This window comes from Ursus americanus, chromosome 29, assembly GCF_024610735.1.
Source record: "Ursus americanus isolate L20-20 chromosome 29, mUrsAme1.1.p, whole genome shotgun sequence".
In the NCBI taxonomy this organism is placed as follows: Eukaryota; Metazoa; Chordata; class Mammalia; order Carnivora; family Ursidae; genus Ursus; species Ursus americanus.
This window is the reverse complement of record NC_142155.1, coordinates 23,535,757-23,561,221: the sequence shown is the minus strand read 5'-3', so window position 1 is coordinate 23,561,221 and position 25,465 is coordinate 23,535,757. Positions and strand designations below refer to the sequence as shown.

The 25,465-nt window shown below is 40.3% G+C and overlaps 1 protein-coding gene and 1 pseudogene across 1 annotated transcript in view; one reads left to right on the top strand and one right to left on the bottom strand.

Annotated features, from left to right (window-relative positions):
- Nucleotides 1-25,465, top strand: part of LRRC1 (leucine rich repeat containing 1) — a 119,291-nt gene that overhangs the window by 33,465 nt on the left and 60,361 nt on the right. Inside the window, exon 2 of the mRNA XM_045802582.2 lies at nucleotides 14,841-14,958. Coding sequence (XP_045658538.2) covers nucleotides 14,841-14,958 — 118 coding nt within the window. The remainder of the gene's footprint in view (nucleotides 1-14,840; nucleotides 14,959-25,465) is intronic.
- Nucleotides 5,344-5,411, bottom strand: LOC148107514 (U4 spliceosomal RNA; annotated as a pseudogene).

Genomic DNA, 25,465 nt, shown 5'->3' with positions numbered 1-25,465 from the left:
CTCCTCCTCCTACTCCCCCTCCTCCCCCTCCTCCTTCCTTCCTTCCTTCCTTCTTCTTTTTAATTGAGACGTATATTTTTATATTAAATGAGTGCTAGGAATGTCAGTTTGGCCTCTTACCTAAGTTTGCTGGTAAACAGTAAAAATAAAATTTAAAGAATGTCAGAAAGAGCAGCTTAAAGATGTGGCTCTGAGAGAGCTTTGCATTTCCTCATCACAAAGAAAGCAGACTTGGTAGACTTTAGCATTTAATCAGATGTAACTGCAGACCATGGGAGTTGAGCAGAATCAGTTGGACACTAATGGTTTCTCTTATTCCTTAAACAGTAGGGCAATTCAGAAAGTTTTCAAAATTAGGCCTTGTGTTTGTGGTTCTTCATCTGGCTTAATATTAGAATTTAATATTTAGTACAGTTTGTAGGGCTAAAATGTGGTGATCAGCATGAGCTCTGTTTTGTTTTTGCATAACCGTTTGTGAGTTGCTAGGGAGTCTGCTCTCAGTTTTTTCCATCTTGCTTTTCACAACTGTTTTGGTCAGCCAGTAGGAAACAGTGTGAATTTAGTAGGTGTGAGAAATTTAAATCAGAGGACTTATTTCAAAGATGCAAGGCTGCTCTTAGAGGAGCTATAAACACTTTGGAGTGCAAACATGTCTAGGTGGAGGGACACTCTACTAAAATGACTTACACAATTTTAATCTTAAAATGCGATTCTAGAAATGCCAAAATATATGTTGTACTCATGTGTATTTAGAATATGTAGAAAATGTTTTAGGACAAGTTAAGCCCTTCTCCACTATTAAATTCTGCATTGATCATTGTATTTCTAAATGCCTGAAATCTGGTTAGGGCCTAAGAGTGACTTCTTAGCCGATGCAGAGATCAAGTTGCACGTTGAAATTGTCTGGAGTCCTGGGAGACTTCAGTAGGTGTGCATCTGATGCTGGGTTATTTGTTCTTTTAGTGTTTGCTGTATTCTGCTTTTCCACTTCTTTTGGAAAAGTACCTTGGCAATTCCTTGAAACAAACTCTCCTAAATAAATATAGTAACATCATGACTACCACTGCAGGGCTCCCACTTGAGCCACGCCACAGTTGGTTAGAGACGGGTTCGTGGCTGCAACATGCCAAAATGCCATATGTACTAAGTGGTTAGTGAGATCCTGCCCCCAACCCTTCAAGGTCTCTTGATAATGGTTTAAAGCAGTTTGGTCATCTTGAGCATTACTGAGATAAGAGACACACTTCTTCTCTTTTTCCCCTTTACTTAAAATTACGCTAAAAACGCTAAAAGTGCCGTTAAATGTTGCCTTAGAAGATCATGGGCCATTCTTGAATGATCGTACTCTAACTCAGATTAATTTTTGAAATGCTGTGTCAGTAACTGAATCCCTCCATTTCTTGCTTGCTATCCAGAAAGAGCGAATCTTGGCTAGGGAGGACATCCATTTATTGTTTCAGGAGATGAGACGCATGAACTAACGGGCAGTCCAAGATACTCTGTGCTTCCAAGACAAGGGCGCATATCAGCGTTCCCATCTTTTCTCTTAGCTGAGCCTGTTACTTCAGAAGAACTGCTTTTTGATCCACACATTGGTGTATTTCCTGGGAGAATTCAGAAACAGTATTTCCAACATTTCCCTGAATAATCCATTCTTATGAATGGATTCATAGGAACCTTTCATAGGAATCTGATTCATAGGAATTTTTGATCTTATTGGTGTGGCGTGACCATAAAACACCCTAATTGACTTTTTAAAATTTAACCTGAAGGAGCATAACATGTAGTTTATGACAAGAGGCATTTATTATCCTTTCGTAGCATTTTGTGCCTTATTTATTGATTTTCGCTCTTTCTCCCTTGTAGTTTGATCCACTGGTTTTGTGTCAGCTCTTGGATGTCCCTTGAGAGTAAGGACCACATCTTGTTTGAACATCTTTTTCTCCGCTTCAAAACTTGCATAAACTAGGCACATTACAGATGTAAGTGGTGCTTATTAATGCTATAGCTTGGATAAATTGTCTTGAATCCAAGACAGAATGTCCACTAAACACATTTTATTCTGTTTGAGTCATGTAATGCTTTCCTGAGTACGATATAAGAAAAAATTCAATCTTATTGAATATCCAGTGCCAGAATATAAGACCTGTTTTAATAAACTTATTTGAATTTCTTTGACTTCTTTTGGAAGAACTTTCTTGGTATGTAAACTGTCTTCAAGTTTTGCTTGAAGATACATTATTTGGTTCAAGTTTGAAGGAAAAACAACTCTTTCTTCAAATAAATAGAATCTTTGGTTTTTTGTGGTACAAAACATCAACACCCAAAGGATGAATGATCCTAAGTCATCGAGTTTAAGTTCTTTTTTTTTTTTTCCCAAAAGATTTACCTTTCTAAAGTAATTTTTTCCCTGGAAACCTAATATTGCACTCTACGTTAAGTACCTAGAGTTTAAATTAAAAATAAATAAATAAAAGAAAAAAAAATAAAGTAGTTTTCCCCCTAGAATTCCTATTATATACAAGCAAAATAGGGATTATACTGTATATGCAATTTTAAATTATTTTTTGATAACCCTAGAACATGTATATTTGTATTATTAAATATTCCTCAGACACATGACTTTTACATTTTTTATTGAAGTATAATTAACATACAATATTATAGTTGCAGGTGTATAACGTACTGATTTGACATTCTGTGCATTACTCAGTGCTCACCATAATAAGTGTAGTCACCATCTGTAACCATACAACGTTATTATAATATTATTGACTCTATTCCCTATGCTGTACTTTTCATCCCTGTGACTTATTTATTTTATAACTGGAAGTTTGTACCTCTTAATCCCCTTTATCTCTTTCATCCTGTCCCTCCCTATACCCTCTGGCAACCACCGTTAAATACTCTCTGTATTTAAGAGTCTGTTGTTGTTGTTGTTTGTTTTGTTTATTTTAGATTCCACAAATAAGTGAGATCATATGGTATTTGTCTTTCTCTGACTGACTTCGCTTAGCATAATACCCTCTAGGTCCATCCATGTTGTTGTAAATGAGAAGATCTCATTCTTTTTTGTGGCTGAGTAATCTTCCTCTGTGTGTGTGTATGTGTGTGTGTGTATGACATCTTCTTTATCCATTCATCTACCAGTAGACACTCAGGTTGGTTCCATATCTCGGCTTTTGTAAATAATGCTGCAATAAACAAACATAGGGGTAGTATATTTTTTCAAATTAGTGTTTTCATTTTCTTTGGGTAAATACCCAGTAGTAGGATTACTGCATCATATCATCATATGATATTTATACTTTTAATTTTTTGAGGAACCTCCATGCAGTGGCTGCAGCAATTTACATCCCCACCAGCAGTGCACAAGGGTTCCTTCTTTTCCACATCCTCGCCAAATACTTGTTGTTTCTTGTCTTCTTGAAACTAGCCATTGTGACTGGTGTGGGGTGATATCTCATTGTGGTTTTGATGATTAGTGATGTTGAGCATCTTCTCATGTGACTGTTGGCCACCTGGATGTCCTTTTTGGAAAAATGTCTATGCAGGTCTTCTGCCCATTTTTCAGTCAGATTTTTTTAGTGTTGAGTTGTGTAGTTCTTTATATATTTTCGATATCAACCCTTCATCGGGTATATTTTTGCGAACATCTTCTACCATTCGGTAGGGTTGCCTTTTTGTTTTGTTGATGATTTCCTTTGCTGTGCAGAAACTTTTTGTTTTGGTATAGTCCCAATAGAGGAACAAGATTTTTTTAATGGCCATATAATAGTTGATTGCTTGAATTTAAAATCCTGTGCTTAATCCTTCCCCTGTAGTGTTTCAGGTTGATCCTTTTCCCCCACTTCGTCATATTTGACCCTTCTCTGTGCTATGCCAGTCTTGCTCAATCCAAGTCTTGTCAAGTCTCCATTTGTGCCGTCAGCCTGTCCGTCCATGTCTTTGGCTTGTCCTCTCACTCAGGTTCTCAGTAAAGTAATGCTGTTCTAATCGATGCTACTTTTAAAAGTATATGTGCTGCTGAAGCAAGCACCTAATTTATCTTCATTTTGATAAGTTTTTCCTCTCTAAACCATTGCAAATGCCACTGCCAACCTTATCTACTCTTCTGGTCATAGTACAATAAATAAAACATTCCTGGCTTCATGATTTTCAAAGTGAGTCACACCTGAGCTATTTTAATTGTTGGGGGTGGGGGTACCCTTAGGGCATGAATATCTTTGGTAGGGTTCATTAATGGTTATAGCTTGATAATGTATGAAAGCACCTTGAAAACATGCAAATATGTTAACGAATGAGAGAAGATAGAACTACTAGGGGGGCCCAGAAGACAGAAAAATTGGAAAGAGAAATATTTTAAGCAAGGTAAATGTAAACATCTTTATTACAAATGCTCAAGTATACATGCTAGCACTCAGTGGGAAACTAATTTCCTTCCCTGAAATTTGATTTACCTGTGACCTTTAATGGCCACATAAGGACAAGAGCCCACACTCTTTTCTTTGTTGCCCAAAGAAAGGGTATCTGTGCTGCTGAATTGTGAACCAGTTAAAAAATTTGTATTTTAAAACAGACTTTTTTCCTCTGATCTGTCTCATTTATTTGGACAAATAAATGGGCAAGGAAATATATTTCTTCCTGCTTCAGATTATAGAGGAAGTGGTTAGTTTTATTGAGGAGTTAAACCTTTATCTCATTTCATATTTATTATCTATTGTCTGGCCCATGTAATAATGCGTGGATATAAGCTTTCAATTTTGTGAATCAGTGTTTCAGATTCTTATTTGTGCCTCTCTTTTGAACACCCTTCTATGTTTACCTGAAAATGGTTAAAATGGTTGAATAGACAGTGTTGTTAGTCTTTTTTGAATTTCACCAGGACTCTCCTGGTGCTGGGTGATACCGTCCCCTGTGCCCCCAAACTGGACCAAGCCTTGTTTTCTTTCTATGCTCTTTTGCTATATCGTATTATGAACTTGTTTCAGATTTCTGTCTACTGCTTTCTCTGTCTCTGTCCGCCTTCCCCTTGCCTCGGTCTTTATCTGGAGTTACCTCACCCTGCCCATGATCCTCTAGAAGTGGATTCATGTTCTTATCTGTCTAGATTACTTTCCTTTTATGTCTACTCTTTTGGCCTGGATCTAATGGGCAGCAGCACCACTTACGTGCTCTTACATGCTGCTTTCATTAGCGTGCTCTTTCCTTTCCCTTTCAACTCATTCATCAGGATGAAATATAGCATTGGCACAGTTTAACTCCTTAACTCCCCCCTTCCCCTGACTTTGTTTTACTTAGCTAATGAAAATAGTTTCCCAAGTGTTTGTCAGTTACCCGAGCATTTTAATTAGCAATAATTGCGCCTTGGATAAACCTCATTGGCTACGATGCTGCCACTGTGCAGAGCTACCTATCTGAGCATTTTATTACGCTGCGATCCTCCAATGTGGTCATGTTTTAGAATTTTCCTTAAAGAATGTTATTAACTGGCAGCAGCGCTAGGGAAGTCACTAAATGGGGTGTCTTCTTATCTGTTAACTGGAGATCAAAAACTTCGCCTCATTGGTACCTATAGGGATTCAACTACATCAGGCATCTGGGTGTCCCTCGCTGAGTCTTTTGTCACCAAAAGGGATTCCTTCTTCATTGACGTCTGCCAATCCTATGCACGGTTTGACATCTTTATTGAGATAGGACTCCTATGCCATACAGTTTACCCATTTAAAGTGTGTGATTCGGTGGTTTTTAGTATAGGCAGAGTTGTGCAGCCGTTACCACAATTAATTTTAGAATGTTCTTGTCATCCCAAGAGAAACCCCATACCCATTAGCAGTCATTCTCTATTTCCTAGGCAACCACTAATCTACTTTCTGTAATTTTATGCATTTTTAACCTCATGCTTATTGTATTGTGTGCTAATAGGATTTTCATTTTTCTTAAGGTACACCGAAGGTATTTTGAAATGCAGTCTTATAATTTTTAGAACTAAAAAGAGCCCTTCAATCATTTGATGCCTTTTTTTTTTTTTTTTTTTACAAGGGAACAAAGTGATTCACCTAGGGACATTCCCATCCCATAGCTCTTTACCAAAACATACTAAAAAAAAAAAAAAGTCTTGTTAATGCTTCTTTCATCAGTAGTTCTCATTTTTGAGTGTCTGCTAAAACTCTTTCAAATTCAGATCCTGGACATGAAATATTATTTGAATTCTCTGCTTCAGATAACTGATCCTGTCACTCTTCTGTGGATATTTCTTGGGCTTTTCCCTTTATCTATAGCTTTCTCATTTGTCAAAAATCTTGGCCAAAGTTTCTGCAATATATTGTTCTACTTTCTATTTAAATTTTCTTTAAACAGTCATTACTCTGTGATCCAGCATGGAAGTTTCTAGGATAATCTATCCAGTTTTTATATATGTTTCTCTGTGGCATACCTGAGACTCCTACTCATTTTGTGGTAGACCATTTAAGCTACCAGCTTTCTCCCATCCCATGCCTCTTTCCAATGTCAATTTTGCTGTCCCTTCCATCCTTCCGGTACAGACTGATTCTCCAACCCCCTGAATGTGGCAAAAATGACAGCATGACATTTCAAAGTCTAGGCCCCAAGAGTCCTTGCAGCCTCCTCTTTTGCCACTTTTGAATTCTGCTTGGAGAACTTCATGTAGGGAAGCCACTGTATCATAAGGGAGAGGACAGAGGCCGTGTGGAGAACAGAGGCAGCTGACACTAATTGCCAGACCCTAAGAGTCAGGCCAGGGTGGTCTTCCAGCCTTTCTGACCCTCGAGCTGACTGTAACAGTTGCATGAGTGAGCTCAGGTGAAAGCAGCAGAGGAACTGCCCAGCCAGCCTGCAGAATGTGAGAAATTAAAGAAAAAATGTTGTTTTAGAATTTGTGATGGTTTGTTATTCAGCAGAAGTTAACTGGTACATGTAGGTATCAGCATGGTGGCAACACTGAGATGATTAAATAATGTAATCCCTGTAAAGTCCTTAGCTTACTGCGAAGCACAGAGAATCCCTTAATAGAGGCTGACTGCTATATCATGTGGGCTATAGCATTATCATTACTGATGTTGTTTTTGGTCACTATTGTCCTTTTGTTTCTCCTCTTCTCCAGATATGTCATTGCTTTTTGTTATCATTAGCTATGATGAGTTAAATAATTGGCTGCCCTTGTGCTAATTTTCTAGTATTTTCCTTCCTAATTAGTAAGTAGTTTAAAATGTTAAAAACTATTCTTACTGTGAAATAAAACAAATATATAGCAAAATGCATAAGGTGCGACTGTAGCTTATAACAAATTATAGATTGAATACTTGTAACTACCACTCAGGTTAAGATATTAAACATTGCTTGGACTCCAGAAGTCCATTATGTGCCCTTCCTGGTCCCAGAATTCTCCCTTATACCTAAAGGTAGCCACTAACCCGATTTCATAGAAATCATTTCTTTGCTTTTCTTTATAGTTTTTACCACCTCTGTGTGCATCTCTAAACAAAATAGTTTAGTTTTCAGCTTTATATAAGTGGAATAATATAGTGTGCATTTTTTTGTGAAAGCTTCATTTGCTGAATATTATTTCTAAGATTCCTTCCTGTAATGACCAACAGTAAGCTTTCATTTTGATTGCTATGTAGAATTTCATTATAAGAATGTACTTCTCTGTTAGATCTACTATTGATGGGTATTTGAGTTATTTATAGTTTTGGGCGATTACAAATAATTCTGTCAAGCACATTCTTTTATGTATTCTGAAATAATATATGTGAGCATTTTCTTAAAAAATAAGGTACAGACCTAGGAATAGAATTTCTGGGTAATAGAGTTACAGTCACTTTTTATAAATCTCACACACACACAAAAAGAACATTGGCAGATGACGCAGATGATATACAGTTGATCCTTGAGCAACGTGGGGATTAGGACTGCCACCCCTCCCCCCTGAGGACAGTCAGAAATCTGCATATAACTTTTGCCTCCCCCAAAACTTAACTACTAATAGCCTACTGTTGATGGGAAGACTTACCTATAACATAAACAATAGATTAACACATATTTTTATATTATATGTATTACATACTATATTCTTAGAATAAAGTAGACTAGAGAAAGAAAATCTTAAGGAAGAGAACAGATGAATGAATAAAGAACATGTGGCCTCTATATGTATTTCTTTATCCATTCATCTGTGGATGGACATCTGGGCTCTTTCCATATTTTGGCTATTGTGGACGTTGCTGCTATAAACATTGGGGTGCATGTGCCCCTTTGAATCACTATGTTTGTATCCTCTGGTTAAATACCTGGTAGTGCAATTGCTGGGCCATAGGATAGCTCTATTTTTAACTTTTTGAGGAACCTCTATACTGTTTTCCAGAGTGGCTGCACCAGTTTGCATTCTCACCAACAGTGTAAGAGGGTTCCCTCTTCTCTGCATCCTTGCCAACATCTATTGTTTCCTGTGTTGTTAATTTTAGCCATTTTGATGGGTGTGAGGTGGTATCTCATTGTGGTTTCGATTTGTATTTCCCTGATGCCAAGCGGTGTTGATCATTTTTTCATATGTCTGTTGGCCTTTGTATATCTTCTTTGGAGAAATGCCTGTTCATGTTTTCTGCCTATTTCTTGACTAGATTTTTTGTTTTTTGGGTGTTGAGTTTGATAAGGTCTTTATTTAGATTTTGGATACTAGCCCTTTATCTGATAAGACATTTTCAAATATCTTCTCCCATTCCGTAGGTTGCCTTTTAGTTTTGTTGATTGTTTCCTTTGCTGTGCAAAAAGCCTTTTATCCTGATGAAGTCCCAACAGTTCATTTTTGCTTTTGTTTCCCTTGCCTCTGGAGATGTGTCTAGCAAGAAGTTGTGGGACGGGGTCACAGAGGTTGCTGCCTGTGTTGTCCTCTAGGATTTTGATGGATTCCTGTCTCACATTGAGGTCTTTCATCCATTTTGAGTCTATTTTTCTATATGGTGTAAGGAAATGGTCCAGTTTCGTTCTTCTGCATGTGGCTGCCCAATTTTCCCAACACCATTTGTTGAAGAGACTGTCTTTTTTCCATTGGATATTCTTTCCAGCTTTGTCGAAGCTTAGTTGACCATAGAGTTGGGGGGTCCATTTCTGGGTTCTCTGTTCTGTTTTTGCACCGGTACCATGCTGTCTTGATGATTACAGCTTTGTAGTAGAGCTCGAAGTCCGGAATTGTGATGCTACCAGCTTTGGTTTTCTTTTTCAACATTCCTTTGGCTATTCAGGGTCTTTTCTGGTTCCATACAAATTTTAGGATTATTTTGTTCCAGATCTGTGAAAAATGTTGATGGGTTTTTTTTTTTTTTTTAAGATTTTATTTATTTCTTTGACAGAGAGATAGAGAGCACAAGTAGGCAGAGCGGCAGGCGGAAGGAGAGGGAGAAGCAGCCTCTCTGCTGAGCAGGGAGCCTGATGTGGGGCTCGATCCCAGGACCCTGAGATCATGACCTGAGCCAAAGGCAAACGCTTAACTGACTGAGCCACCCAGATGCCCCAATGTTGATGGTATTTTGATAGGGATTGCATTGAATGTATAGATTGCTTTGGGTAGTATAGACAGTTTAACAATATTTGTTCTTCCAGTTCATGAGCATGGAATGTTTTTCCATTTCTCTGTGTCTTACTCAGTTGCTTTCGTGAGTGTTCTATAGTTTTCTGAGTACAGATCCTTTGCCTCTTTGGTTTGGTTTATTCCTAGGTATCTTGTGGTTTTTGGTACAATTGTAAATGGGATCGATTCCTTGATTTCTCTTTCTTCTGTGTAATTGTTAGTGTATAGAATGCAGCTGATTTCTGTGCATCGATTTTATATCCTGCCACTTTGCTGAATTGCTGTATCAGTTCTAGCAGTGTTTTGGTGGAGCCTTTGGGTTTGTAGATGGAGTATCATGTCATCTGTGAAGAATAAAAGTTTGACTTCTTTGCTGATTTGGATGCCTTTTATTTCTTTTTGTTGTCTAATTGCTGAGGCTAGGACTTCCAGTACTATGTGGAGCAACAGTGGTGAGAATGGACATCCCTGTCGTGTTCCTGGCCTTAGAGGAAAAGTTCTCAGTTTTTCCTGAAGATGATATTAGCTGTGAGTCTTTCGTACATGGTCTTTATTATGTTGAGATATGTTCCCTCTAGCCCTGCTTTGTTGAGGGTTTTTATCACGAATGGATATGGTACTTTGTCAAATGCTTTTTCTGCATCTATTGAGACGATCACATGGTTCTTATCCTTTCTTTTATTAATGCGTGTATCTCATTGATTGATTTGCAGATGTTGAACCCCCCCCCCCCCCGGCCCCTGTAGCCTAGGAGTACTCCTATATCCCTTTCTAAGAAGAAGGAGGTCACTAACACTACCAAAAGAGAGGGAAAAAGAATCTTGTCAGAAACGGAGAATGGGAAAAGGAAACGAGCTGTACGGCCAAATTAAAGACTCTGCATCCACTAAAACAAGGGTGGCTATAAGAAGGTTGTGGTGTGGCATAACGAGCCAAAGCAATTTGGGTTCCTTTGCATGTAATTGTACACAGTGTCCTCTAAAGTGGGCCAGCGTGCTGTCATCAGACATGGTATAGTTGAAGAATGGTGTCTGTGTGTTGTGTCACATGATCGCTCCGTGCTGCGGCACCCTGCCAAGACAGCTACATGAATTGTTCTTCCTGTACCCTGGCTAATGTCAAAGAGGAGGCAGAAGGGCTTATAGCTTTTTGGGTTTTCTCCCCCTGATTATCTGAGGAAGTTGAAAACTTGAGGATTTCATAAAGTCTTACAGGCATTGTGTCCGTCTTATAAGAAAGTAGTTATTTTAAAGCATTTGGATGATAAAGTAAGATCCCATCAGGGCAATGAGGGAAGGGTTTAGGAATTTCTGTCTTCATTTTGGGAACCTGTCAGATAGGGTTGTTTTAAGTCTGGTGTGTGCTTCCCAAGTTGAAGCAGGTAGTGTTCGTGACAGTCTCTTTGAGGGTACTTTTATCACACAGAACGAAACTTAAATTTGCCTGCTGGTATGATTTCTACTGGATGTGGGGATTTGTATGCTGTTGTTGCCACAGTCATGAAACTAACTGATTATTCACTGCAGATCTAAGTACCTTAGTGACTTGATTTCTTGTATTATTTCTGAATGGTCCCTGAATGTATGGAATTGGTGATGGTTTTGTGCTGTTGCTATTATATCTTTCCTGGAAAATAAAGTGAGCTTTTCATGCTTGAGTAAACACATTGATGCATTATGAAACTGTCAGCCTCTTTGAACAATTGGCATAAGCTCAATTATTCAAATATGTGACTCTTTTGAATGGCTTTTGTGTCCGCTAATGCTTTCGTACAACCAGCATCAAGAAATTTCAATACCTTTCCTTAAGAAATTAAATCTCAACTGTGTGATTAAAGAAATCCAGAGGATTAGTCCTTTCATTGAGCACTTTCATTATCATATACAGCTAATTGGTAGCATTCATCTGCTGAGGTTCATCATTTTATTTAAAAATATCTTTCTTTTTTGTTAAAAAAAAATTTAAAGTTGTTTATGCATTTTTTTTATCACCTGAAATCACTTTTTCTTGTGTTTCCTTCCTGTCAACATGCACACATGCTTTTTTACATAGTGTACCTGCACTTTTGTCTTTTTAATATTATATTTGCATTGTAAGTTTTTTTTCAAGTTATATGGTCTTTGTAGTAATCATTTTTGTTGCTTACTCAATATTGAATTAATAACATACTAATCATTTCCCTTACTTGATATGTATGTTTTCCAGTTTTTCATTTTTGTTGATAATAATGCAAAGACATCTTGTGCATTACAGCTTTTCTTATTTTCAATTATATAACAAGGACACATGCTCAAAAGTATCGTTACAGTGTCAGTGAACTTGAAAACTTATGTTCTATGTATTGCCCTACTGCTTCCCAAATGATAGTGCCTTTTTTGATTATAGAAGTAAGTATACAGTCTCTTTTACCAAAAAGCAAAAACAAAAAACTAACATCTATTAAATGTTAGCGTCTTTCAGAATTATCATTTGGAGCAGCCTGGAATTTTAGTAGAGACTTTTTCCTTTGTAAATTCAAATTCTATTTTTAGCGAAGTAATATATGCGAATAGTTTTTTTTAAAAAAAATCCAATAAGCCTCATAGTGTGACAGTGAAGAAGAGTAGCCTCTCGCCTTCCCTGTCCGACTCCACTTTCTGGCTCTTGAGAACCCCCAGCTCTTGGCTGTTTCTACTGCTGTATGCCCCCACATTGCCACACTTGCTTTTAGTTTGATTTTTTTTTTTTCACTTTGTAGTTATCTTTTGATTTCTTTCTATGGAGGATGAGACTTTAACACTTATGGTTCCTTTGCCATCCTCTCAATATTGACGTAACACAAATTTTGTTTTTATCAATATGTAGCTATTAAAATGTTACGACTAAGTATTTTTCATAACCAAAGTCTTAAATTTATATTATGAATATGTCTTCTCATATTTTATATTTTTCCTGAAATTAATAACTCCTTTTTTTGTTTACTTTGTTTCTAATTTATCAATAAACAAATCTTCTTGATACTTTCAAACACATCAGATAATCCCACAGATGTGTGTTTTGCCCCCAAAAATCTTTCCTCTGGGAGCCTCCTTGTTGTTTGCAGCGTGGACTGGTCCCTCCCAGGGCCTGCTGCTCAGCCGACATCTTGGAAGTCCCTTCACTCTTCTACCCTGGGAATTTCTTTTGTCTGTCTCTGTTTCGTTGATTCTCTGATTGCCGGATCTCAGGTCCTCCTCCTTTGAGATTTATGCTCACTTTTAATGGATTCCTGAGGTGCAAGGAAGATACATGTTTTTGAGACCATGCATGTCTAAAAATGTCCTTATTTTGTCATCATACTTGATTGATGGTTTGGTTGGGTATGTAATTTTAGGTTGGGAATAATGTTTTCTTGGAATTTTGAAGGCATTCCTCCAAGGCCGCCTTACTTTCAAAGCTGCTGTGGAGTCCAGCACCTTTCTGATTCCCAATTCTTCATTATGACCCCCCACCCCCCACCCCCTGGTCTCTGGAAGCTTCCCCCCCCCCCCACCTTGGTATTCTTACATGTCTGTCATTCATTCTATTGGCCATGTGGTGGACTTTTCCAAACCAGAAAATGCATGTTCTAAAGTCCCCTGTGTTCCCTTTTTGGAATACCTATCAGTCAGATGTTGTACCTTTTGGACCAGTCTTTGAATTTTCCTTTTTCTCTCCCATATCTCTGTCTTATAGTCTTTTTATTCTACTTTCTGAGGGATTATGTTAATTTTATTTTTCACCTTTTTTATTGGATTCTTTTATTAATGCTACAATTTTTTTTTTAATTTCTAAAAGCTTGTTTCTTCTTTGAAGCTTCCTTTTTATGGTATCATGTTACTTCATTTGCTCTTATTTCTCTGAGGGTGTTACTTACATTTTTTGGTTGATGAAGTTTTTTTCTGCTCCCCACGTCCTATTTGTTTCATATTTGAAGTGCCGGCACACAGGTATTCTCTTGCATGTTGGGGCCTTTCCTCAAGTGTCCAGAGAACCTTGGCTTTGCTTAAATGAAAGATCCAGACACTTGAAGGCGGGCTGGGGGGGGGTGGTGGATAGTTGGAAGCTCTGTGTGCATGGGTGAGGCTTGTAACCCGGGCCTTTTGTCTACTATAATTCACATCTGTAGGGTCTGTTCTCATGCCTGGGAACTTGGCTGTGGGAAGAGGGTGGGATCTTACTGATTGGGCTTTGACTCCGTCCCCCTGTTTTTAGTGGGGTGCCTCATCCCTGTCCTCAGCTGTCCTTAGAGTCAACTCTTCTAGATAAGAAATTTCCAGTCTCCTGCCTGGCTGGGGCAGGGTAGAGAAGAAGATATGGGGACCTAACTGTTCTTTATATAAATTTTCAACCAGTTCTCCTTCCTTCTGAGGTCACCTGGACCTAATTTCCTATTGACTCCTTAGTCCACAGGCTTGAATTTCAGCTTTGTTTAGATTCTTTTGTTCCCATTTGTTCATCTGTTTTCTGGCTTCGAGGATTTTGTGGCATGTCTGGTGTAGTTCTTGTCCCCTCTCATTTTTAATTGTCTTCATGCATTTATTTCATATTTTTATATTTATATCCATTTTTGTATAAATTCTTTTAGTGTCATTATAGTACAGTTTTAAAAGGTGTGGGGAAAAAGGCATGTTCTCAGTGTACCATGGCTAATGGAAATATCCAGTGCAGGCTCTGCTTTAGATTGGCCAAAAACAATTTTTTTCCCTTTACACATTTGTGGGATATTTATATATTTTCTGATGCACAATAATTCCTTTTTTTATTATATTAGTCACCATACAGTACTTCATTAGTTTTTGATGTAGTGTTCCGTGATTCATTATTTGTGTATAACACCCAGTTGATGCATAGTAATTCCTATTAAAATGTCTTTAAAAAATATTTTCTAATGTTTACGTATGTTTATTTAACACTGCAGATTTAACATCAGTTTCTATGAGTAGAAAATGTGACCACCCACTGGATAGTTTAAAGGAGTAATTATCATTTTTATTGAGCCACTTACTCATTTTTAAAAACTTTTGAGATAATTGTCGATTGATAGGAAGTTGCAAAAATAGTACAGAGATGTCCTTTGTGCCCAGTTTATCCCAGTGGTAGTGTCTTTACACGACTGTTACAATATCAAAATCAGGAAATTGATATTCGTACAGTCCTCACTAGTTTTTAAAAGACATCCTTTTACATTTCATATTGGGCAGAAAGTTTACATTGCAAATATATGAGACCCATGTGAAACTGTTTTGTCTTTCAGCAATTTTTCCAGCTAGTCAAATTACGAAAGCTTGGACTTAGTGATAATGAAATTCAGCGGCTCCCTCCAGAAATAGCAAACTTCATGCAGCTGGTGGAACTTGATGTGTCTCGAAATGGTAAGAAAAAGATTCCACTTGAATTGTCCATTTGTCTCTGCTGGTGCTGGGGGCGATTTTGAGTAAATATAGCTGGATAAATGCTGTTGGAGGTGCTTTTTCTGATGGGTATGAGAAAGCTATGTATAAATTTGGGGATGAAGTTAATGCCATTATTGAATGGTTTAGTCAGCTTGTAGGTATTTACCAGAAATATTTCATAACACAGTTTTTAGGTGACCATTTTCTCAAAGTAGGTTCAGTCTGATTCAGAGAGTTGGAGAAGGGACTGGGAAATTGTATAACCCAGCCCCCTCGTTTTACTGACTGTGACACTGAGAGCTATTGGTGTGGTCATTTGTCCAGTGCTCGGAGCTGCTGACGTGAGGGCAGCCATCCCGGGGGGAGTTTGAGTCCGCGGGCTGTGGCTTACTTGCCTGGTACGCTCGCTCCTGTGAGACCCGGTCTCCCTGTTGTGAACAGAGCAGCTTGTTGTCCGGGCATCTCTGTCAGGTTAATTATTTCTCAGTAGGCCACTGGTGGTTCTGCCCACTTGAGTTTGTGTGGCGTGTTTGTGAGTTTATTTTGATTTCCAGATTTCACGAGAATGATGAAGTGCTTCCTTTTTTATTTGAACATTCTAACGGGATATTTATAGCCCATTTAACCTTTCACTTCTGAATGGGTAGCCTGGTTTAACCTCTTGTATTGTAGCCCTGACAGCATTCCTGGAGCGGGCCGGTCGCCCTGCCTGTGACAGCGTGCACGGTTAATTACTGCAAGGTAAAATGGCAGCTCCCGGTGGTCCCGTCTTTAGTGATGGAGTTCTGTTCTCGCAAAGACTCTGCTGTAATTTCCTCGGGAAAGGCCCCACTGTAGTCGGAATTATTTATAAAAATGACGATCCTTTTCCTTCTCGCTCATACTACGTACCTGTTTTGTGTTTTATTTTTGCTTTGCTACAAAAATCTACAAGTTTCTTCTCAGTGAACCTCAGGTCTGGATCTTTCTCATGTCTTCCACAGAAACTGCAAGGCTCAGATACGGAATTTTTTGGTGGGTCACTGTTATAAGACAGCAGTGATAATCAGTACTTGATTGAAAATGTGGTGAAAGAAAAACGATTTTACCCCCTACTTTTAACAGCTGTGAAATTTCTGTCATCTACTAGATTCCATAAATTGGAAACGGTCTTTAGACCAGGACATATGTTCTTGACATAGGGTCTACTTTTATTTTTCTTGAGAATTATTTCTTAGTTTGAAGGTAATGGAAAAAGTGAAAAAAATTATAATTTTTTTTAAATAAAAGATAAATTCATTTATTTAGTGTGTCTTGGAGTGGCTAATTTGGTTACAGAGGACCCAAATCTGCTTAGGTAGAGGGTATTTGATTATAAGGATGGGGGTGGAGCTAACATTCCAAAAGCATTGGCCTGGAGCCTGCATCTGACACCACCTGGGGAGTTTCATGGCCTCTCTCTGTCTTACAGCGTGTCTGCTTCTGCTGGTCTGTGCTCTGTTCTTCCTTCCTGGCTGATCTGCTCTCTTGGAACTGGCCTCTCCAGGCCCAAGTGGTTGTGGTCTATTTCCATGCACTTTTTGGCTTATGCCCCTGCTGTGGCATCTATTTGCCAGTGACAGATTTCTAAGTGAGGAATGGTTGAGCCAGCTCATCTTTTTAAGCCAAATATAAACCGGAAACTCCAGGTCCCTGGACACCCTAAGAGTCAGCTGCCCCACAACAGGGGTGGCAAGCAGGGCAAAACTTGGCCCTGCCCCTTAGCACAGATGCGGCTTCCCTTATACCCGGAGTGTGGCATGGGACAGGCATCTGAGGCTAGAATCGCCACTAAGGCTCTCCTATATCACATTTATCTAAAGTATATATCATTGAAACTGCTCTCCCGTGTCTCAGCAATTATTTCCGTTATAAAGAGTAGCTGGCTGTTAATTCTGCAAGGAAGCAGTGACTTAGGAAAATGGTCACTGAAATCACATGATCTGAAGAAATAGAGGAGCCATTTCGAAATTGGCATTAGAAAGGAAAATAAGCAGGGGTCCAGAAATCCTCAGGAAGGGGGAGAAGTACTGGCTTTGATTATTGGGACAGGGGACACATAGAGCGTGAAGATGCCCAGTCTGACGTGACCGGGTGCTCTGTGGAAAGTCGGCATTGGCAGCTGCCTGGTTTACCACTTCTCACGTCAGCTGTTGCTTTCCAAACATTCTTAGCTAGAAAGAAGGGCTACATGCTTCCTCCCGTGTGTCCCTTTATACCTTCCAGCATGTTGATGAAAGAAATTAAGCTTTTACCAAAGTCAGTGTCAGGACACAAAATGTTTCCTTTCCTCTTGCAGGTGTTGGGAGTTTTGTGAAGGATCCTGCAGATCCTGTCACCTTCTTATGAGGCTCATATAGAAATGCTGAGGGAAGTCAACTGCCCCCTTCTGCTATTGGTATAGAACCTTGCTCTGGCTCAGTAGCATGGATATGTGTTTGTGTATGTGTGTGTGGTGTGTGTGTGGTGTGTGTGTGTGTGGTGGTATGTGGTGTATTGTGTATATTGTGTGTGGTGTGTGGTATGTGTAGTATGCGTGTTGTGTGTGTGTTGTTTGTGATGTGTGTGGTATGTATGTGGCGTATTGTGTGTTGTATGTGTGGTATGTGTGTGTGGTGTGTGTGTGTGTGATATGTGTGTTGTGTATGTGGTATGTATGTGGTATATTGTGTGTGTTGTGAGTGTTGTGTTATGGTATGTATGTGGTATGTTGTGTACATTGTGAGTGTGTGTTGTCTGTGGACAGAGCAGAACAGGGTCACCATTTAGTTTAACCAAGAGGAACATGGGTCTTGAGCTATTTCCAGGTCAGGCAAATCTCACTGTTGCCTCTCATTTTTTCTTTTCTTGCAGATAAAATCACATTAATGTGAATTTCCTAGGCAACTGAGTAGGTAAATGAAAGTTGCGATATCTCTAGCCTGAGAGGCAGTGTGAAAACCCCTAGTTTGTATGGATACAGCCATTTGTGAGGGTTTGGCCTTACGTCTGGAGGCCTTGGAGCCTCTAGTTTTCTGTTGCTCCTGCTAAGGCTGTTCCTCCATGATCAGAGAGGCGGTTTTTTTGAGTCCCTGCCCAGTCCCTGAGTTGTAGCAGATCTACAGCCAGGGCTGTCTCTGTCATGGTGGGACCTCTATTGGCTTCCTTAATTCCTGATTTTCCAGAGAGCATTGCTTGACCACGGAGGAGGAAGGCAAGGTGTTAATACCAGACCACTGAAGTTATAGGATTAATGCTTGTCAAACCTGAACAGGCAATGAATTCCTGTAGGATTTTGCTAAAATACAGATTCTGATGCGGTCGGTCTGGAGAGGGGCTTGAGGTTTTGCTTTGCAGCCCCCAGAGGTTGCCAACCCTGTTGATCCCACCGAACATGCCAAGTAGCAAGATCGGAGCCATCACTACTAATGTTCCTTCAGCAGCTTCATGTGGTTATGAGCATGACTTTGCTTAGCTCCCAGCAGCCCTGCACCTTCTCACATGGAAGGTAGGAAATCTTCAGGATATTACTGGTTAAAGGGTAAGATGCTGTTACTGACCTAAGCTCGAGTTGGCTTTCATTCCAGGAGCAAAATTAGACCTGTCCTGGTGTTCTCTAGCTCAAGTGAGGGAGAAAAGACAAGTTTTATGTTTGTCTCCAGAAAAATCTGTAAATGAGGAGGAGAGAAGTTTTTACAGGCTCATGTCGTATGCCAGGAAGAACTGCCAAGACCTCCAAATCCTGACTTTTGTGGCTTTGTTTTCTGATATTTCAGGCACAAAGTCAAGGGGATTGTGTGTTGTATTAGAAAAGAGAACAGTGTGCTTAGGAAGAAAGAGAGTGGTGCTTGGAGGTTATATATGGGCTGTGGAGACTTGTTCTAGGGTAAAAGGAGAGAGGCTTGGGATGAGCACGGTTTTGCCCCCAAAATGGCTGGACGTGCTTGGCAGGCAGGGCTGTGGGTGGGAGCCCTGGCTTTGCTGCTCAGCACCGGGCCAACTATGGGCAGGCCTCTCCTGACTGTGGGGCCCTATCCTGGGAAGGAGTGGGGCAAGGCACCGCTTCATACAAACCCAGCGAGCGGCGAGGAAAGTCACAGATCGCTCATGTTCTGACAGCGGATTATTTTTTTCATCAGGCAAATAGCTAAAATAAACTTGGGATAAAAGAAACGAGGTGTTTTCCCGTGAACACAGATTAAAAGCTGACTGGAGTGTATAAAATTGGTATCTGAATATGGTGTTAAAATGCCTACAGAAAGCATACGGCCCTGAATTAAGGTCTGAAGCAGTTTTCTGTGGTAAAATGCATATACTTTAATGCCTGGACTCTACGTCTGTTTTCTCTGCTCACTGACTTTTAGCTGTTGAGGGAAACGACCTCTGGATATGTAAGAAAAGGTATTACCCCATAGTGCTATCTTGCTATCCAAGAATCTCAGGCAGACTTTGTTAATGCATCATGCATGCTGCCTGAAGGCTTAGTAATTTGAATTTTATAGCCGATGCTGTAATTTGACTTCCATCACAGTACTGTATCATTATCCATTTAGTTCAGTTTTTCCCAAAGTGCAAGGCATACCCCACTGGTACCGCTAGAGATGATTTTAAGCCGAGCCGCAAAACAGCAGCTTTTAATATTGAGTCACGGTGAGAAAGTTACCATTTAAAAAAGAAACATATTCCTTTTGGTTTGCCTTCTGTGGAATTTAATAACACTATTATATTTATTGTTACATTTATCTTCTATATTTGGGGGCAGTAGTTTTTATTCATGTTGGTGACTTAAACCTCCTGGTGAGTTATCCATTTATAGGAAATTTAGATACATGCCCATAGAGGACGAGGTAACCTGCCTTCCCACATCTGCACAAAAGTTTTTAAATGCAGGGCATAGATGAACATGATTGATAGCCACTGATCCTAATAATTAGCATAAAATCTATGCAAGCATGCAAGTATGTTTTTTAATTTGAATTTTTAGAAACTAAAATATATTTTGAAAATTAGAATTTTGTATTTGAGGAATGTTTGAAGCATTTGCGCTAGGCAAAATTAAAGGTTTTCAAGCAAGGAATCACCATCTCCAACAAGTTACTTAACCTCTCTATGCCTCAGTTTCTTCATCTGTAAAATGGAGATTATAATAGCACCGACTTCATAAGGGTGCTGTTACCCTTAAAAGACTCTTAAAAGTGCTTGGAACAGTGCCTTGTGCATAACGAGCATGCAGTGTTAGCTGCTGTAATTAATCCCATCATCGTCTTCCTGTTGGGCCATGGAGACCTGAACTAGCATTATGAGATTAAGAATGCAAGGCAGGGGTGAGGACACTGCAAATTTGAAGGCTGGAGTGGTACAGGTGAGGGACGTTCCCGCCCGAGGTGCCTTCTAGATGCTGGCTACCACGGCCAGGCATTGCACGGCCTCTTCACATCTATGTCTTGTCTCTCACACACACGCTATCCTGTGGGATGGGTAGAAGCACCTCATGGTGAATGATGAGCAAACTGAGGCTTGAAGAAGTTGTGATGTGCCCCAAATCAGACTCTTTCTTGTGGTGGGGCTGAGGTAAGAAGTCCAGAGGAGCGACCCTGATAATTATTTTGGGGGCATATTGAAGATGATCAAGGTAGGGCTGTTAGTTTCAGTCGATGTTAGAGAAAGGATGTAGACAATATTAGGACTAGGTACTCCCCAGATTCAGAGATAAAAATGGAAAAATCATTCGAAGACATTTAAAGTCCTAGAAGTCTACATAGTAAATGAATTTGGTTGCCTGTAGAAGTGGCCCACCTTAAGAGATGCTTTGTAAATCTTCTTTGGCCAGAAATGGAATATCATCAAATGAAAGATGTGGGGCTTTTTCTTAATAAGCTGCGATGTCACACTTCTAAGGTAATTGTGCTGTTTTGGCAGAAGCTCGGAATCACATAAGATTGGTGTCTTGCTAGAAATGTAGAACAAGGAAAGCCAAAACCTAGGACTGGATAGGATTTTTACCTTTGAAAGAGATTAGACAACATGAATGCCCCTTGGCAGCAGGAGTAGCCCTCCATTATTAAGAATTAATAATAGTGAAACACAAAGACACATTATTGGAAAACCAAGAGAACTGTGTGAATCTCTATTATCAGAATATATACTGGGTGCTAGTTCTGTACCAGCTGAGCACTTCCTGTGTATCAGCTCATATAATACCTTGTTTAATCCTCCAATCAGCTCCAAGAAATATACTCGTATCATCTTTTTACAGATGAGAAAATGGAGTGTCATTAATAAGCCATGGGAATGTAATTTCTAGCACAGTTACTATAGGTAGTAACCCTGTACTACATATTTGAAAGTTGCTTAGAGTAGATCTTAAGAGTTCTCACAAGGAAAAAAAAAAACAAAACAAAACTTGTGTCTATGTTCTCACCATGAGAGTTCTCATCACGAGAAAAAAGACTTGTGACAGATGTTAACTAGACTTATCATGGTGATCATTTCACAATATGTACAGATACTGAATCATCGTGCTGCAGACCAGAAACTTAAGTAAGGTTATACATCGATTATACCTCAATCAAAACAAAATGAATCTTAGCGATTAAACACTTTTTCTTGGACACATGGCTAATGAGTAATAGAGCTGGTATTTGATTCCAAGCTTGTTAGACTCTAAAATCACAGTTCTGTCTCCCCAGTATAAAAATTTTATATCCTACTGCTGAGAAATAATCATCAATAATGTTTTTTAATGTATTTTATCATCTTTTTCCTTTTTTTTTTTACCAGTTTCCTAAAATTGGGATTATGCAGCACATGTATCTTACTTTTAAAATTCATTTATTCTCATTATTGTTAAATACTTAAGTGTTTTAAAAGGCAGAGTAACTAATAACTCCTACCTTCTTATCTTTCTGGAGAAAATATGAACAGATCTATAACTTTAACACAACAGGAAGCTGTAGGTTTCAAAGGTAGGATTGGTGTTAGGTAAATAACTGACAAGACAGGGGAATTTCCAGACAGATGTGGTAAGTTCAGAGCCAAACAGACAGAGTGAAGGAGGAGGTGAATAAGCAGTTTTGAAGTTTCTACCTGACTTGGGATTTTTGTGTTGAAAGAAATCAGGGAGGCACAGTTAGCCCCTACGGCCATGTAGTTACAGAAGTACATACAGAAAGAATGTGGGCAGAAGCAGACCAGGCATACGTGCTCACCTGCGTTTAAGGTACTGTGAAGCGGTTAGTTCTGTATTTACCTACCATATACTTTGTTTGTGAAGGTGCTTGGTGAAAGTACCATTGCACGTTAATACTTGATATCTTGAAGTATTTGACTTTGTCGTTCCATTTTTGTTTGATGGTGTTGCGAGGTATTAAAGAATAGGTCTTCTTCCATTCAGCTGGGCTGATGAGTGGTGGGTCAGGATGAACACGAGGATCTGAGCAAATAAGACAAACGTGGGGGGACCGAGCACTGATGACTTGACACATGTCCAAAACAAAAGCAGCCCAGAGCCAGGAGGGATTCCTGAGTTAACACCAGAGGGGCCGAGGAGACTGAGCCTTCACAGGGGAGGCCTAAGCTAAGAACGCGAGGCAGCAGACCTCTGGAGCGGACTGAGGAGGTCACTGGCATCTCTCCTTTCCTCAGCTGACTGACCGTTTGCATAGCAGCCTCTCTGTTTAACTAAGACTGAGGAGCCACAGCTTGGCAAGGGGCTGGGCCAGCCTGAAGTTAGCTGTAAGTTGAGTCAAGTGCAGCGGGTGTGTGCTTTATCACAATTACAGGGAGCACCTTTGCATCAAGAAGTCAAGACTTGCTCTATGCCTCCTCACACACCTTTTAAATCATCACTCTATTCAGGTCAGGGGCTTTGCACATTGGCAGTTAAGAGCAGGTAACTGTTGCTCTTCCTTTACGTCAAGGTCCCTGCCTTGGCTTTTGTCATGGACTGCTCGGCCTTCGGGTTTGACCAGTTGGAGCATGGCAGAGAGATCTCCTCCCTGGAGCTCTTTGGCATTTTCTGAGCAGATGCTTTTGTCCTCTGGAGCCCTTGCCTGCTGCCAGTTGAATTTAATCTTATCCCCCAAATCCCTCCTTTCTGTGTTACCGACTCTTCTGACCTTCCTTAGGGATCCATCTGGGAAGAGATAAGCTCAAAGAAATGTTCTAAGTAAAGGCATCGGATTTCATTATGAAAAGCACAACAAAGCACTTGTGAAGTCTTGACTAGAATGTGTGTCTCACTGAGATCAGGTAGGTTGGAGCAAGAACAGAGTTTTAGCTATTTCTTGAATTTTTGAACCAGCACCAGGCATGTAAGTTACGTGCTGGAAGCTAGAGACCACAGGTCGGTTTAGTGATGGCTCTCAGGGGATTTAGGGTACAAGGCGGAGGGACCAAGGCCATCTGTGATACCAGGACTATGTGAAGAATCTCTGAGGATGCCCGAAGGAGTCTAGGGAGGGAGGGTCTTGATCATTCCGATCATTCCTGGGGAAGGGGATATTGAGAAGGCTTCCCCCAGGGAAGGATGACTCCTAAGCTCTGAGAAACAAGTAGCAGGTAGAGATAAAGTACAGGAAGGATATTTCTGGGCAGACGGAATGGCATGAGTGTGTGTCTGAAGGTTTAAAATAGCCTGATGAATTTGGGAAATGCAAGGTATTACTGGAGTAATGGCAGTGAGATCATGAAGGTTGTGTATGCATGGCTAAGGAATGTTTTCTTGAAAGCTGTGGGGAGCTGTGAAACGGTTTCCAGGAGGGGAGTGGCTCACATCTCACCCTGGCTCTCGCAGGAACATGGAGTTGATGGAGGGCAGCCTGGATGCAGAAGGCCATGTTGGGGATGGAAAGACCGGAGAGGGGAACGGGAAAAAAGGAGATGCCAGCCCAGGCATGCGGGTGACAAGTGGGAAGATTGCTGGATGTGGAGGGGTGGGTGAGGGAGAGGATAAACTCTCCTTTCCCACTGCAGAAGAGATGGGAGACATTAAAGAAAGCTCAGGACTGGAGGGGAAAGATGAATGTATTTGTGGGCATGTGGAGGGTGAAAGGCTTTGGGATATGTCAGTGGAGGTGGTCAGTAAGCAGCTGAGTGTAAGGGTCTGAGGCTTGGGGGAGAAATTTGAGCAGGAGATGAAGGTTTGGGGGTCATTCATGTGTAGGTGATGGTTGAAGCTACGGGCATGAACGAGGTCACTCAGGGAGGGTGGGAGGATATGGTGTTGGAAGGGGGAGATGAACATGCAGAATATTACTGTGTCAGGGAAGGCAGAGAAGGAGGGCCTCCTGTAAGACTCTAAGAAGGAACAGCAGGAGGATTTGTCAGCCCTGTTGCCTGATGTAGAAAAAGCCCAGCAGGAGAACAGCGAACAGCGCCATCACATTAAGTATCATAGATGGGATTGAGCTTGTGGGATGGAGCTAAAGCTTGCAGATGAATGGATGGAGTTGTCATGGCTGAAGCCATAGGCACAGGCTGTAGAAAGGCAGCACCTTTGCGAGCACCCTTGTTAAAGGACTGCTGAGAAACGGGAGAGCCACAGGAGCTTGACCAAAGGTGGAACCAAAGGCAGGGACGCACATCCAGAAAGACTGCAGCGTAAAATGGGCGGAACAGTCAACAAACGTGGACTGAAAAGTTTCCACTGGTTTTGGCACCTGAGGGGGTCATCTGTGACAACAAAAGTGATGTCAAAAGTGGTTTACAGCACACATTGTTTTTTGTTTTATACTTTTCCCTGGACGCTGAGAGATGAGAGGAAGGCTTGAAAAACACCACCAATCACCATTTCCAGGAGGAAGCAGCAGCTGTCAGTGTTTCCTGCTGGATCTGCCAGTTCTAGGGGATGTGAGCGGTCATGATGGTTCTATATGTCTTGGACAGCTGACTGTGATACAATTAATGGAGGAATTTCCTAACTCTCTGGTTGTAATGTGTACATGTTTGGGAATGAGCTATGCAGGCTTTGCTGCTGCCAGAGAAGCAGACCCAGAAGGCAAAAGGTGGGGGTAACTGGCCACCAATATTCTTCTTCTGGAGTCAGGCCATTAGCTAGGGCTAGGACCAGAGTGGACTCTGGACATTTTAAGCCTGGTTATTCCATATTCAGTATTGAAGACCACAGACAGAGTTCTCTCTGTCCAAGACCCTTTAATAATTGCCTGTACCCTGGTGTTTCCAGGTTTACTTCTCCTTGCGATTTAAAAAAAAAATTATAAAAGCAGTATACGGTCATTATAAAAACTCGATGGAGGCAGGTAAAGGAAATGTCAACAACTTGCCCTTTCGAAGTACTTCCTGACTTTCCCAGCCCTGGCTGAGGTTGCCAGTGTTGGGTGTCACACTATATTGGTCTTATTTATGATACCTCTCGCAGTCACTGGATTATGGATCATAGTGGGCCAAGACTGTGCCTCTCTTATTCACCTTACTTTCTGACACATAGGTGGTTCCTTAAATAAATGGATAAAGGAACAAATGAATGAAT